Source organism: Macaca mulatta, chromosome 13, assembly GCF_049350105.2.
Source record: "Macaca mulatta isolate MMU2019108-1 chromosome 13, T2T-MMU8v2.0, whole genome shotgun sequence".
In the NCBI taxonomy this organism is placed as follows: domain Eukaryota; kingdom Metazoa; phylum Chordata; class Mammalia; order Primates; family Cercopithecidae; genus Macaca; species Macaca mulatta.
In genome coordinates, this window is record NC_133418.1 from 39,971,912 (window position 1) to 39,986,836 (window position 14,925).

Genomic DNA, 14,925 nt, shown 5'->3' on the forward strand with positions numbered 1-14,925 from the left:
TAGAAGGAAATTTGTTCAGGCGACTGCTGTGGCCACCCTCCGCCTAGGCCTCTGTCCCTGTGAGGTCCCCGGGGGCCTGGGAGTGTCATTGGCGTATGACCGCGACCCTTGCGGCTGCCGCTGACATCGCTACCATGGTCTCCGGCAGCAGCGGCCTCGCAGCCGCCCGTCTGCTGTCGCGCAGCTTTCTCCGTGAGTCCGGCCAGGACTGTCTTCCTTGCGCCCGCGGGTTCTTGGCCTCGCCGGACCCAGCGTCCTGGCCCAGGCGGCGGCTGGGCCCTCAGGGCGGGACCTCGGCGGGGGCCTGGGAGCGGTTTGGGATTCCGGCTTCAAGTCGGCGACCCCTACGGAGGAAGGAGCTTTGCTGGATACGTGGGGGGGGGGGGGGGGGGGGGCGGGGGCATGGCTTAGGCCGCTGGTAGATGGAGATACTGGGTGGCTGAGCCAGGATTCGGGTCTGGGAGCCCTGTAAATTTGGAAGCTTGCTTTCGGCCCAGCGGTGACAAGTGACAGGGTGGGGGTGGCGTCTAGACTGGCCTTATTTGGAGTTGGGGGTGAAGAGGTGGGGAAGGTAAGTGTCTCGGTTGAGAGGTAGGGGAAGTGTCTCAGTAGGAAGTTGGGGGATGAGGCTGTCCCTAGTACGGAAAGGTCCTACACTTCGAATTCCCCCTCCGCAAGATTGTACGTCAGGGGAAAGATAGTTTCTTTACACAGAGTGGGTCGGCATAGCCGCATAGACTCCTAGAAGCTTATGGTTGGCTGGGACCTAAACCAGCTTATTTGCAGTGCCTCCAACAGGCGGTTTGTGGACACATCAGTTCCCGAAAACTTAGCACCCAAGGTTGCTAGTCTTTGAGACACGCTGACTATGGAAAATTCTTGCTATATTCAAAGTCTCTGTGCTTGTCAGGTAGGTTATAGTAGAAAGAAACTTTGTAATCATCCACATCAGGGTTTGAAATCTGGCTAGTCCCTTTTCAGTCTGTGTAATAACCCTGGACACTTTTCTTAATCTGTTTTTCAGTGTTTCCAATCACATGAAAATATTAACACATTTCAGTGAGCCTGAAGCACCATCACTTGTAAGGTGGACCATTATTTTGTTTACCACTAACAATGAAAAACGATTGCTTATTAAAATTGTGACACACCAGTGGTTGTCACATGTATCCTGGTTTTTTAAAAAGTGAAAAAAAATGTGCGTTTTAGCAATGATGATGTACAGGATGATCTGGCTTCACTGCAGAATAAGTGGAGCAATTTATATAAAGTATCTCGTATGTAATAAAGTTAGTTTTCTTTTTCCGGTTTGTTCGTAATTCTGCTTGTACTGAGTATTTTATGAGACTTAATTCCTTTCTTGAGAAGATTACATTCTAAAAGTGTGCATTGATGAGTGTGCACTCAGTAGCTAACACTTAGTTGCCAATCACTTGAGGACAAAGGTCTGGCTAGATAATGATAGCAAGTATGAAATAGTTGGTTTGTTTGGTAAAGCTTTCTGGAGATTCTTGAGGGTGTTGTAGGCAGAAGGACAAAAAGAATTCGTTATACCCAGTAATCACTCAGGGCAATAGAGTTTGAGCACCAAGAATGAAGTATATTGAATATGGTTTTAAACCAGCTTAATTTGAATAGATAGTGGGTTAGAATGTAGAAGATCAGGTGCGCAGCACAACCACTGTGGTGGGAAACCCCAGGAAGAAGTTGCCCACCTGTGTCTTTCGCTTCTGTGGTCTTGCTAGTCTGAGGTTCTGCAAGATCCTAGCCTCAGGTAGGTCTGCTGTCTAGAAACATCTAGAGAATAAAGGAAGAGTGTCTAAAAGATCTAGCTCCTTACTCCACCCTTAGCAGAACTCTCAATCCTCTTCCCACAGAAGTGGAAGTTCGTTCTTAGACTCCCAGGATCACTTGGCTTTAGAGTGACCATCTGGTTAAGTTTTGTTATTGGAGTGGGCTTGAATTATCTAAGTCATGTGATTAACTTGTTGTTAAGGGTCTGAGATCTAAACCAAGATATATTCTATATCAAGAGGGGTTATGGACAACAATGTTTAATGTATAAACACCTCTAAATTCACGAAACTCTAACTCCTATTTCCCATGCCACATTTCTGAGCCCATTTTCACTCCCACTAGAAAAATAGCAGCTCCAACATCACCTTGCAAACTTTTTTTTTTAAAGGGGCCAGAAATTATTTAGACTGTGAAGCTAATAGAGCTGCAGATGTTAGGGAATTTTGTTCCCTCTGTTAAGTTTAAACTTATGGTACGTTACTTGCTGAAGGTCATAGTGTTGCAATATTGATTAGAGTTAACAGCAACAACAACAAAAAACTCAAGTGAACACTGGTAATTGTCTTTCAGAGCCCTGTTTTACAGCTTATGAGAAAAGGAAAAGGGGCCTGGCACAGTGGCTCATGCCTGTAATCCCAGCACTTTGGGAGGCTGAGGCGGGTGGATCACAAGGTCAGGAGTTCAAGACCAGCCTGGCCAAGATGGCGAAACCCCATCTCTACTAAAAATACAAAAATTAGCCGGGTGTGTAATCCCAGCTACTCAGGAGGCTGAGGCAGGAGAATTGCTTGAACCCGGGAGGTGGAGCTTGCAGTGAGCTGAGATCGTGCCACTGCACGCCAGCCTGGGCGACAGCGTGAGACTCTCAAAAAAAAAAAAAAAAAAAAAAAAAAGGAAAAGGATCCAGTTGAAGTGGAGAGAGAAAATACAATGTAAAATGAGAAAGATTTCTTCCATGAGAAAGTTTAAGGATTTCATAAGCACCCTTAAAGTTGAAATAGTGACGTTTTAAGAGAAGCATAAAGTAATGCAAGGTCTTTTTAAAACTGGTCAGTAGTTTCTGTAACTTGAATCTTTTAGAATAAATAGGGAATAAGAGCCAGTATTTTTGAACCTCAGAATTTTGGTATTTTAATGCCAGAAAGTAAAGCTTAAAAGCCAACTGGTCCCAAACCTTTGTACGGCAGATGAGGAAATCCCGAAAGTTCCCAGTGAGTATCAGAAGGGGTACTAGCACCCAGGTCTTCTGACTCTGCAGTATCGTTTCCACCAGCATGTACCATGTGATAATTTAAGCTGCTTTCTTCGAAGCTCTGATTTTTTTTGGCAGCCTCAGTGATGTGTTGAGAAGGTGACTATTCTGCTCAAAGGTGTTGCCTTCCATTTCCCTGTGTTTACCAGGTGTGTAGGCCTGTTTTTAGAATCAGAGATGCATTTAAAGTGTAGTTTGGAAAAGGAGATACTCAACAGTGATGTTTTGGATGCTAGTATCTGTTGCCATTGCATCTAACAACCAAATCTTTATTTCAGAAATACAAAATAGCTTTGATTCAAATGTACCAATGTAGCCATGAGAAAGTGATTTGATTTTCTGACATCAAATTTGTTTTTCCATAGAAATGTAATTGGGAATGTTAAAAATAATTTCTCTTAAGTGCAGGGCAACAATTTCATTTCATCAAGGGACTGGCATGCCATAGACCCACTTTTTTTTTTTTTTTTTTTTTTTAAGACATTGTCTCGCTCTGTCCCCCAGGCTGGAGTGCAGAGGTGCCATGTCGGCGCACTGCAAGCTCCGCCTCCTGGGTTCACGCCATTCTCCTGCCTCAGCCTCCTAACTGGCTGGGACTACAGGCACCCGCCACCACGCCTGGCTAATTTTTTTGTATTTTTAGTGGAGACGGGGTTTCACTGTGTTAGCCAGGATGATCTCAATCTCCTGACCTCATGATCCACCCACCTCAGCCTCCCAAAGTGCTGGGATTACAGGCGCGATAGACCCACATTTTTTTACATTATAACATTTCTTACGTTAGGATGTGTCTTATTATTGATATATATGTAATTTTTTTGAGACAGAGTTTTGCTCTTGCTGCTCAGGCTGGAGTGCAATGGCACAGTCTCAGCTCACGGCAACCTCTGCCTCCTGGGTTCAAGCGATTCTCCTGCCTCAGCCTCCTGAGTAGCTGGGATTACAGGTATGTGCCACCATGCCCTGTTAATTTTGTATTTTTAGTAGAGATGGGGTTTCTCCATGTTGGTCAGGCAGGTCTCAAACTCCTGACTTCAGGTGATCCACCCGCCTCATTTTTTCTTTTTTACCAGTAATTAATAGTACGTCTTAAAAATCAATGGTGTGTTATATTTGATGAAATATGGTACTTACAGCTTATTAAACTTCACTTGTAAATCAATATTAAATGAATATATAATTTAACATTTGAATAGTGGGTTGTTTGGAGTTTAGGGGTAAGTGGCTGCTAGCTAGTCTGCTGTATTATAAGGTCCTGTAGGTGTAGACTGCAATAGCCTGTGTCTTACATATGCATAATGCATATGGTTAATAAGTGTGCATTTGTTAAATTCATGAGTACATGCATGAATAAATGTTTACCAGGGACACAGTTTGAGAGGTGAGTTGAAGGAGTATTGAGTATTGCATGAATAGAGCCTCGGGTTATTGGTTAGGAGCATGGTACTGGTCATACAAGGCCCATGGTTTGAGTCCTACGCTGGGCAGGTGCTCTTTGACCATACATTGCATCATTCATCCCATCAGCCATCTTATAAATCAGCAGTTACTATTATGGTGAAGAAGACCAGTATGTGGCTGACAGGTACAACTCTGTCACCCCCGTTGAAAACACATCTCTCAGATTACTCAGCCTCTTTCCTTCATTGTCTTTATTACAGTTTGTACTGTTGGTAGTTTTGTTTTTCTTTGTGTAATGTTTAGCTCCTTTACAGGGCAGGAAACTTCACGCGGGTAGGACCCTGAGCCTGTCTTGTTCACCTGTGAATCCCTAGCACCTGACAGATAGCCTGTCACAGTGAACATCTCAAAGCAGTTTGGTCTACTCATTCTGCATCGGTAATAATAATGGTAATAAAATAGCTCTTAGGGATATAACACTTGCTCTATCCTAGGCACTATTTTAAATGCTTTATATATTACTAACTCATTTAATTCTCACATCAGCCTATGAAGTATATACTATTATTGTCCCTGTTTTACAGTGAGGGCTGCACCTTTACAAATGTATTATATGTTAAAAACTTAGAAGTGTATTTGTGCATACTGCACATTATATGTAGACATGGATTAGTATTTTTATAAATAAACATGTAAGATGTGCACAAGGACATGTAGAAAACATTTTTGGCTAGACTTATTTGATTTTAAAATATGAACTATTTTTTCTCTCTTTTTAGGGAAAGATTTGCCTTTGTGTTCATGTAGGGTTATAAACCCAGTTTTGAAAGTGTACCAGACACTGTGCTACCTGGTGCCAATTTAAGGAGTAATTTCATATTAACATCACAGCCTCCTAGGGGCAGCTGTTATCCCACTTTTAGATGGGAAGACTAAGGCTAAGGGAGATCAAAAGATATGCTCTGGGTTACATGGCTGCTGAAAGGCAGAGCATAAACTCAAGACCAGGCCTGTCTGATTCCTGTGATGATATTCTCAGCTGCTCCTAGGATGCAGTCCCAAGGTTAAGCTGGACAATTTCTAAGAATCTGAAGATAAGGAGGTGGCCTAGGATGTGACAACTATAGCATTCGCCATCAGAAACTATTCCTGGTGGCCAACCTCACCTTTCCTGCTCTAATATTTAATTTAAAATACTTATTTTTGGCTGGGTGTGGTGGCGCATACCTGTAATCCCAGCACTTTGGGAGGCTGAGGCAGGCGGACCACTTGAGGTCAGGAGTTTGAGACCAGCCTGGCCAACATGGTGAAACCCCGTCTCTACTAAAAGTACAAAAAAATTAGCTGGGTGTGGTGGTGTGGGCTTGTAGTCCCAGATACTCAGGAGGCTGAGGCAGGAGAATCCCTTGAACCCGAGAGGTGGAGGTTGCAGTGAATTGAGATTGCACCACTGTGCTCCAGCCTGGGCTACAGAGTAAAACTCCATCTCAAATAATAATAATAATAATAATACTTATTTCCTTCTTATTAGTAAAGCTAGGCATCTCATCATATATTGATTTGTAGTTTGTCATCCATTGTGTTTCTTGTTCATGGTCTTTATCAGTTTTTCTCTTAGGCTTTGAGCTCCACTTTTTGCTGGCTCTTCCTGTTGCCCAGGTTAATTCCTTGTCTGTTAAATGTTATGAAAACACTCCCCTGGTCTGTTATTGCCTTTAACTCTGCCTATGGTGTGTTTTACTCAGTCTGAATGTTTTCTTTTTTCATGTAGGGAAATATTCAATTTGTATTACTGCTTTTGGGTTTCATTTATTAAAAAAAATGTTAGCATGGCATTTGTACTAGATTAATGTAGCTTTGGGGACTGCCAGCAGCATTTTAGGGCTGAACTTCCATGCAGTCTCTATATGAATTTTAGAGAAACCTATTGTCTTTATATGTACAAAAAAGATAGAGGGTTCTTTTCCCTCTTTCCTGATACGTGGGAGTTCAAGATTGACTTTTTCCAACTCACTGAAAAAGAGATGAACCTTATGATGTTTAGTTTGGTGTAAGTGTTTCTTTTGGAGACCCTTTTTCTTATCCTGTAATTAAGTGAAATGCTTCCCATGCACCTATTGTGTGTAAGTAACTGACCATATGCCATAGGAGATGAGATGAATAAGACATGGTCCTGACACTCATGGAGTTTACAGTTAGCAGTGCGAAAAGTATTTAGATGGTACTTGAAATAATCTTGAAATAAATTTAAGCTTAGATAATTTCACTTAGAAATAATGTGATAAAGAGAGTAAGGATATATGTGCACTCAGTAGTGTACTGTGTGATGGTGTTTATTGTATACCACATGAAAGTGTTCATAGCTTCTATTCTTAATCTCAGATCCCTTTTAAAGTCCCCCATTATTTTCATAAATCATATATATCATGTGAAGATACAGGAATTCTTGACTGTAGTGTTTTATTTAAATGTTAATTTATATGGATTAACGTAAGTGAAATTCTCAGGAAGTTGAGGACATTAAATCTTTAATTGAAAGATAAGAGATATTTGCAAGATGGTTTGGCTACCAATGTATGCCTTGTGTTCTAAATTTCACTTTAGGAAGTCACTTACTCTAGTAATTTGATGGCTTTGTCACAGAGGTCAAGATTGTATTTAAAACCAAAATATGATTAAGTTGAGTTAAGCAGTGGACAGTGGAAGATTTGCACTGTGAACTACTTTGCATTCTCCAGCAGAAGCAGAGTAGGCTATTTTTAATTACTTAAGGTATTTGCTTGATAATTTGGGTGGAGAAGAAATTCATTAGGGAAAGAAAGTGTAGAGTCAGTTTGATTTTAATATTTATAGCAGCTAGTGGTTTGCACTCTTTACCAGCCCAAATTAAGGAGAGTGGTAGAAGGATTCTAGGAGGGAAGGTGGGGGTATGGGGAGTCTGCTTTTGTGGGGAATCTCAAGCCTGGAATTCTGGGCCTTAAATTAGTTAAGGTGGGGAGGAATGAGGAGAATGACAGTGATTTAACATTTGGTGAGTTTTACTTGGAAAAGCATATTTTGCGTTATTTCCATTTGAATGCAAATACAGCAACAAAGAATTTCCTTCATTCTATGATGTCAACAATAGTAAGACTTGTCATTGATTTGATAATAGTATTGCCTCAAATATATCCACCAGTTGTTAGGTGTGTCATGGTAGCATGGAGTGGCAGGAGACTGAGAATTGGTTCTCTCTGAAGTATGTTACCTCAAGCTGTTGAGGAGGCAGAAATTAAGGTGAGGAGTATTACATCATATAGCTCACCTTCAGGTCCTCCTTACAGCCATGACAGGTTGGGGAGCATGCTTGATATAAAGGGCCTGGGGTAGGGTGGATTCATCTTCTGGTGTAGGTTGAGTTTCTGGGATTCAAAAGGCATTTGTGGTGATTATGGTATACCATCATGGCTTGCTGGGCTACTCACGGTTTTCCACTGGGTTTTAGAGTCTGCTCTGATTGCCAACATTTCTCACTTGGCTGGCCTAACATATTACAGCAGTATTCTAGAAAAGGAAGCATATGATGGTCCATGATTCCTTGTCTGGATCTCCTGTGACAAGTTAATTCCTACTGTGCAGGTGCAGCTATCAGTTTAGATGATAGGGGCTCAAGTTAGGTAGCATGGGCCAGGGCTGGGGCAGAGGTGAAGAGAGTTTTTAGTTGTGGAGAGGTCATAACAGTGGACCAGGAACCAGATGAACCTCTTTCCTTTCTTTAGGAGCTTGGAGATCAAGTTATTGGGGGTTTTAGTAGTGAACTGCTGATAACCTAGGTTTCAATTTGGAGGTAATCTCAATGAGGGATTCATTCCTTAACTCCACCTCTCACACATACATAGACTTCTCTACCTTGAATAGGTGTGGGGAGTTTACCCCAAATTCCCAAGGCTTTTTTTTTGTTGTTGTTATAGTACTTTACACACTAAGCAGTTATGGCCGACTTTTATATCAGTTCATATAGATTGTGAGTTATTTGAGGGCTGAGACACTGTCATTCGTCACTTTATCCTTGACACCTGACATTATGGCTTGGTATAGGTGCTCCCCAAATGTTGATTGAATCAATGAACGAACTCACATTTCAGTACAGATGATAACCTTGCCTGGCATCATACAGGTTTCTTGTCAGGATGGAATGTGATCAGGAATTTCACTTTCTTGCCATTGAATATATTTCTTGGATTTGCCTGTAAGATGATAATAGTCTATTAGTTCCAGCTTATCTAGAAGTGGGTCTGTATGAGCCTAGGCCTGGTGTGTAGATGGGGAGATCACACATGCATGAGTGCACACACATCTACACGTATGCATTAGAGGTTTCCCAAGATTTACTTCATTAGATGCTGTAGGCTCTCAGGGGCATTGCACAGACTAATACTAAAAGGCCAGGGGATTGGGAGGTGAGCTGCTGTTTATCACACTTCTGATACACTTTTTATGAGCACCAAAGATGTGATGTTGTAAAATCTTGTGCTCCATAGAATTGATCCAGGAGATCTGGAGTTACTATGAGAAAGCAGAGATCTTCGTTGGTCTGTTATTGGAGCTGTGCTTTAGGGACACAGACAGACCTGTCTTTGTCAGGGTGACTTCTGCTGCTTTCAAAGGAGAAGTGAATTGTCTGATCTATGTTAAGTTAGTGAGTATAAGAGTACTGGTGCAGGCCGGGCGCGGTGGCTCAAGCCTGTAATCCCCCAGCACTTTGGGAGGCCGAGACGGGCGGATCACGAGGTCAGGAGATGGAGACCATCCTGGCTAACCCGGTGAAACCCCGTCTCTACTTTAAAAATACAAAAAACTAGCCGGGCGCGGTGGCGGGCGCCTATAGTCCCAGCTACTCGGGAGGCTGAGGCAGGAGAATGGCGTGAACCCGGGAGGCGGAGCTTGCAGCGAGCTGAGATCCGGCCTGGGCGGCAGAGCGAGACTCCGTCTCAAAAAAAAAAAAAAAAAAAAAAAAAAAAAAAAAAAAAAAGAGTACTGGTGCAGAACCAAACTTTACCCAGAAAAAGTATTTTATATGAACAAGTAGGGACTCCAGATATCCTGATCACAACATCTGATCTTATAATCAAATTTTCTACCTTCTGGTCTGAAAACATATGATATGATAATGATATGATATGATATGATACATGAAATGATATGAACCTTTGTTGAAGATTCAATGGGAGGGACTGGTAAAGCCGGTTCTTCTACTAGTCAGGAATTGTAGCAGGGTAGGAAAGGGTATAGCTTCTACACAAATATCATGGTTGTAGGTGTTCAGCTGGGAGAAGTGGGAGCCAAGGGCAAGGATGGGTCTGGAGTGCAGCACTGGCGAGGGTGGGCTGTGCTGCACAGCTCAGTAGGGACAGGGTGTCAGGCCATAAATCCCTGCTGTGTCCACTGGCCTGGAGTCAGATGCTTAGCTGTGACTGCTGTGCCAGAACTTGACCTGCAAAGCCCATGGCCCCTTGTTGATCACAGTCTCGTCTGAGAAAGCTGTCTGTTACATAGCGGTTCTTTGTGTGTACCAAATGTTATCCAGGTGGTAAGGGCTAAATCTGGGCCTGTCTCTTCCCTGGAGGTGTAATGGATTCCAGATACTTCCGCCAGAAGCAGATGTTGTTGCTCTTTCAGTTATGGAATGTGAGGTCAGGACTTAGGTGGGCATGAGGCAGTGATTTAAGGCAGAAAGCATGGAGTGGACTCTGGGCAAATATGTGACAGGTGTTCTTTTTTTGTTGTTCAATAGAGATTACTCCTTATGTTCTTTTCTTGGGCTGGCTTCGTGGACTACCACAATGATAGGCAGAAGGCCTGGCTACTTTGAAAGGGCCAGGGATGGGCCACAGAGAAGTCAGGTTGGTAGTATTAATGGACGTTTAGAAGGTAGCCCACAATTTTAAGTCATCTATGTTCCTCCTCCTGTTTTTTGAAACATGGGGAGCTGGTTGTAGTAACTACTTAGATTTCTCAATTAATTTCCCTTTTAGGTAGGTTGCTTCAATAACCTAGGTTTGTTTTTTAAAACAAGCTTTTTCCTCTCTTGTCTACTTGCCTATTTATTTTATTTTCCCTGTTTCTTTTATACATGAGTTCATATCAGAAGACATTAAGTGATTTTTGATTGTATTTTAGATAAGTTTTATCCTATGACTTAACATTTAATATGTTGTTCCTACTAGAAAATAAGTTGCTGAGCAATTTTTACTTGTATTCCTGACAAAGTTTGCCTCTTAGCTTACCTATTTAAAGGTATTAGACTTCAAAAATTTGGGTCAAATGGGGAAACATGTGGCTCTTTAGTAAACAGTATTAAAAGGGGTGACACTTCGTTTTCAGTCCCTGGATTTAATTTTAACCATTTATCTTTGAGCCCCAGTTTTTTTCTAGGAAATAAAAATGATAAACATTAATTTTTTCCTCAGTTCAGAAAAAAACTACAAGATCATGGTTCTTGATAAAGAGGGGATCCTGGAGAATGGAACAATGTCTTTTATGTTTGTTTTTCTAACTTATTACTGTGGTCACTGTGTCTTATTTAAAAGGTGACATTTAGGTTTGCTGTGATCACAGGATAGCTCGTGCATTAGAGGATTTTGTGTGTGTGTGTGATCAAGTTGAATTATTGTTCAAAAGTTTAGAAAAATTATAACGTGTCTTTTTTTTTTTTTTTTGGTTTTTTACGTCTTAGTGGCACAGAATGGAATTCGGCATTGTTCCTATACAGCTTCTCGGAAACATCTGTATGTTGATAAAAATACAAAGATTATTTGCCAGGGTTTCACCGGCAAACAGGTATGTATATCTAGGTTTTTATTTTGAAATGTAGACTAGAGATATAACAAATTAACAATTTTTTTATTTTTAATATCACAAAAATAACACATGATTGTTGCAGAGAAATATACTGTACAGTAATGGGGTTGTATCTCAGGAGGTTAGTTGCTATTGTCGGCCTATAACATAAAAATTGTGTTTAAACTTACCTTGCAAAGGAGTATATTGTATGCTTACTAGGAGTATATTGTGCAGGAGGCCTATACACTTTCTTTCAGCAAATACGACACTAATGATTTTCCTCCAGTGTTGAAACAGATCACCGTTTCTTTGACTAAGCACTAGGTAAACTAGATTCTTGTGTTTAGGTTTTGTACAAACAGACAAAAAGCCATATTGTTAAACACAGAATCCGCATTCAGTGTGGAGAAATGCTCAAACCCAGAGAGGCTCATGGGTACTGAGACAAGCAGAAGAACCAGCCCACTGACTTTTCCCATCTTATGCTTTTCTGGGACCATGGCCTGGGACTAGCAGGCAAAATTGCCTGAAGTGTTTTAATTTGTTCTCATTTATTGATATTCATTCTCTCATCCTCTTTCCTGTTCACATCACAGATTTTGTATAAGTGTAAATAAATATATCTGTGATGAGATTCTATAATAAAATGCCACATAAGAATCTTCTTTCCTTTTTCCTACCTTTCTACTCCCCAGGAATTCCTTCTGTTAACAAGTTGGCATGTATCCTTTCAGATATTTTTCTTGTGTATACAAACACATTTATAGGTGTTTTATAGTGTTTATTATACAGAACTATATATATTTATATAATATTATCCAGCATATAATATATATACAATCCATATTTCTATAAAACAGATACCTAAAAGTAAAATTGGATGTCACATGGTCTGTGTATTTATAATTTTAATAGCTACTGCTAAATTGAACTTGAAAACATTGGAACAAATTTATACTTCCACCATAGTAGATGCACAGAATTTTTTAAAATGAGGGAATACTATCAAATCAATTAGAGTATAACCACGTATCTTAACCCAAAGTATCCCTTTTTTATTATTAAAGGAGATATGGCAAGATAAAAACAGTCAATTTTTAAAAAATAATTTAAGGTTAATGATTTTTCTGTAATTAAAAGAATTGTCTTGTCAATTCTTCAGTATTTTGGTAATCTAGAGCAGAGGTCAGTAAACATATTCTGCAAAAGGTCAGATTGTAAATATTTTAGGTTTAGTGGGTCATACAGTCTCTGTTACAACTACTCAAAAGCATTTTAACAGCAAAAGCAGCCATAGAAAATATTGTCAATGAATGGACCTGGGTGCATTCTGATAAAACTCAATTTACAAAACCAGGTAGTGGGCCAAATCCTATAGACTGCAGCTAGCAGGTTGTTTCATGTGAAATGGTCCTTTGCTTTTCTATTTTTTTTTCTGAAATGACAGGGCACACAAATGTGTTGCAGTAGACCTTTCTTCTTTTTCTTCTTCCAGTCCTCTATTACCATAAAAAAAAAAAATCCACCAATAACAAAAAAATGAAACACCCATAAAACCTTGAAATTTTGTTCCTCGTAAAAATGGCAGGGTGTGGTGGCCCACACCTGTAATCCTAGCACTTTGGGGAGCCAGAGTAGCAGGATTGCTAGAACCCAGGAGTTTGAGACCAGCCTGGGCAACATAGTGAGACCCATCTCTACAAAAAATAGAAAAATTAGCTGGCTGTGGTGGCGCATGCCTGTGGTCCCAGCCACTCAGGAGGCTGAGGTGGAAGGATCACTTAAGTCCAGGAGGTTGAGGCTGCAGTGAGTCATGATTGAACCAACTTGGGTGACAGAGTGAGACCCTGTCTCAAAAAAGAAAAAAAAATAGGTTTATTCTGATAGCCAAATAATGTTATGTATGCCACTTCCCTTATATACATTCTAAGGAAAGTAGATCTTCGTCCAAGATTTGAAGTGCATTCTATCATCCCCTTCCCAACTGATGTTATATTCAGCCTGTTTTTTGTTATATATTAATATTATTAGCATATAATCAGATGTTTGATTAACCCAAATTCTCCACATAAATTTATTATATATAATTTTGTTTTTCTGTTTGCCAAATATTATATGATTCTATGACATTTTAAGCTCTGAGGTTTTTTGTAAAATCCATTGCCCATGGTGTAAGCACTATTCAGAACTGTGTCTGTGTTCTAAATAAGGTAATGGTTTGCCTAAATATTTAAATCAAAGGGTAGTTTTAGTGTTTTTCAGTTACCTGCAGTTAACATTGTTTCTCATTCACTCTCCTTTTTTTTTGTTTTTGTTTTTAAATTTAAGTGAGAGCATTAATTGCCTCAGGTTTGTTGATTCAGATTCATTATAGAGATAATGATGATGTCTGAAGTTTAGAACTTACTTCCACAGTAAATCTGCATATTGCCTCATTAGTTTTTCTCAGTACACACATTGTTCTACATATGAATGAAAAATCTTTGTATTTTTAGAGTATGTTTCAGCAATGCAGTTTTCCAGTGGGTGCCATCTTGTTTCTTTTACTGGGTTTATAAGCTGCTAAAATTATTACTATTCCTAACTGTGTACTGGCTGATGATAATTGTAAAACTAAGGAAAATAAGCTTATTTTGAATAGATGTGATATTCCTGTTTAGCACTACTTTAGGATTAAAATTTGGTACTTTTGAGTTTACCTGGCAGTGTAGTCTAGGGCAGTGCTTCTCAGTGTCAGTAGCAAAAAAACAGTGTAGGTGTTTGTTTTTAATTTTCAGTCTAATGTAGATCAATATTTTAATAAAATACAATAAAAGCTGTAGCAATGTCATACTGCTTTATTTGCAAACATTTTTACTTTTTTAAAAATTAGATTTTCCCCCTCCCTCTCCCCCTTCCTTCCTTCCTTCCTTTTTTTGTTGTTTTTCTTTTTCTTTTTCCTCTTACCTCATTGCAGAGCAGCAAGTCTGCAAACTATGCTTTGAATAGCACTGCTTTAAGAGAGAGAGCAAGCACTGGCCTGTGGTTCTTTCAAAACCCTGCCCCTGACTTTAGACAAGTTAATTAACATGCTTGTGGTCAAGTTTCCTATTTTGAAAAATAATTTGAATCAGAAAATTTCTGAAGTCCTTCCTAAGGCCCTGATTTGTATTCCTTTAATAGAACGTAAATAGTTGGGACCGCATTTTGAAGGTGCTTGAAATGACCACATTGATTCATTCATTTTTCAACAGCTATTTATTGAGTGCCTACTGTATGTTGATTTAGGTGTCATATTGCAATGAACAAAGTAGACATAAATCACTGTCTTCATGGAATTTACATTTTAGTGGTTGGGGGGGAATATATCAACAAAATCAATGAGTATATTATGTGGTATGTTACAACGTATAATTGCTATGGAAGAAATAAGCCGGGGAAAGGAGGAGTGTGTGTAGTCCTGGTGGTTAGGATGGAGGAGAGGGCGATTTTATATCAGGTGGTCAGCAAAAGCTTGATCTCTGAGTTAAGATGTAAAGGAGACGTAGGAGTGAACCAAGTGGATATCTTAGGGAAGGATATTCCATGCAGAGGACACAATGAGGCCATGAGGCAGGCGTGTGCCTGCTGTGTGTGGAAGCCGCAAGGCCAGCGTGGCTGGAGTGTAATAAGGA

At 40.1% G+C, this 14,925-nt stretch overlaps 1 protein-coding gene across 1 annotated transcript in view; it reads left to right on the forward strand.

The window, feature by feature from the left end:
- Window positions 1-84: 84 nt before the first annotated feature.
- The window catches only part of SUCLG1 (succinate-CoA ligase GDP/ADP-forming subunit alpha), a 36,208-nt gene continuing 21,367 nt past the window's right edge, over window positions 85-14,925 (forward strand). Inside the window, exons 1-2 of the mRNA XM_015112752.2 lie at window positions 85-192; window positions 11,166-11,269. Coding sequence (XP_014968238.1) covers window positions 96-192; window positions 11,166-11,269 — 201 coding nt within the window. The 5' untranslated portion in view covers window positions 85-95. The remainder of the gene's footprint in view (window positions 193-11,165; window positions 11,270-14,925) is intronic.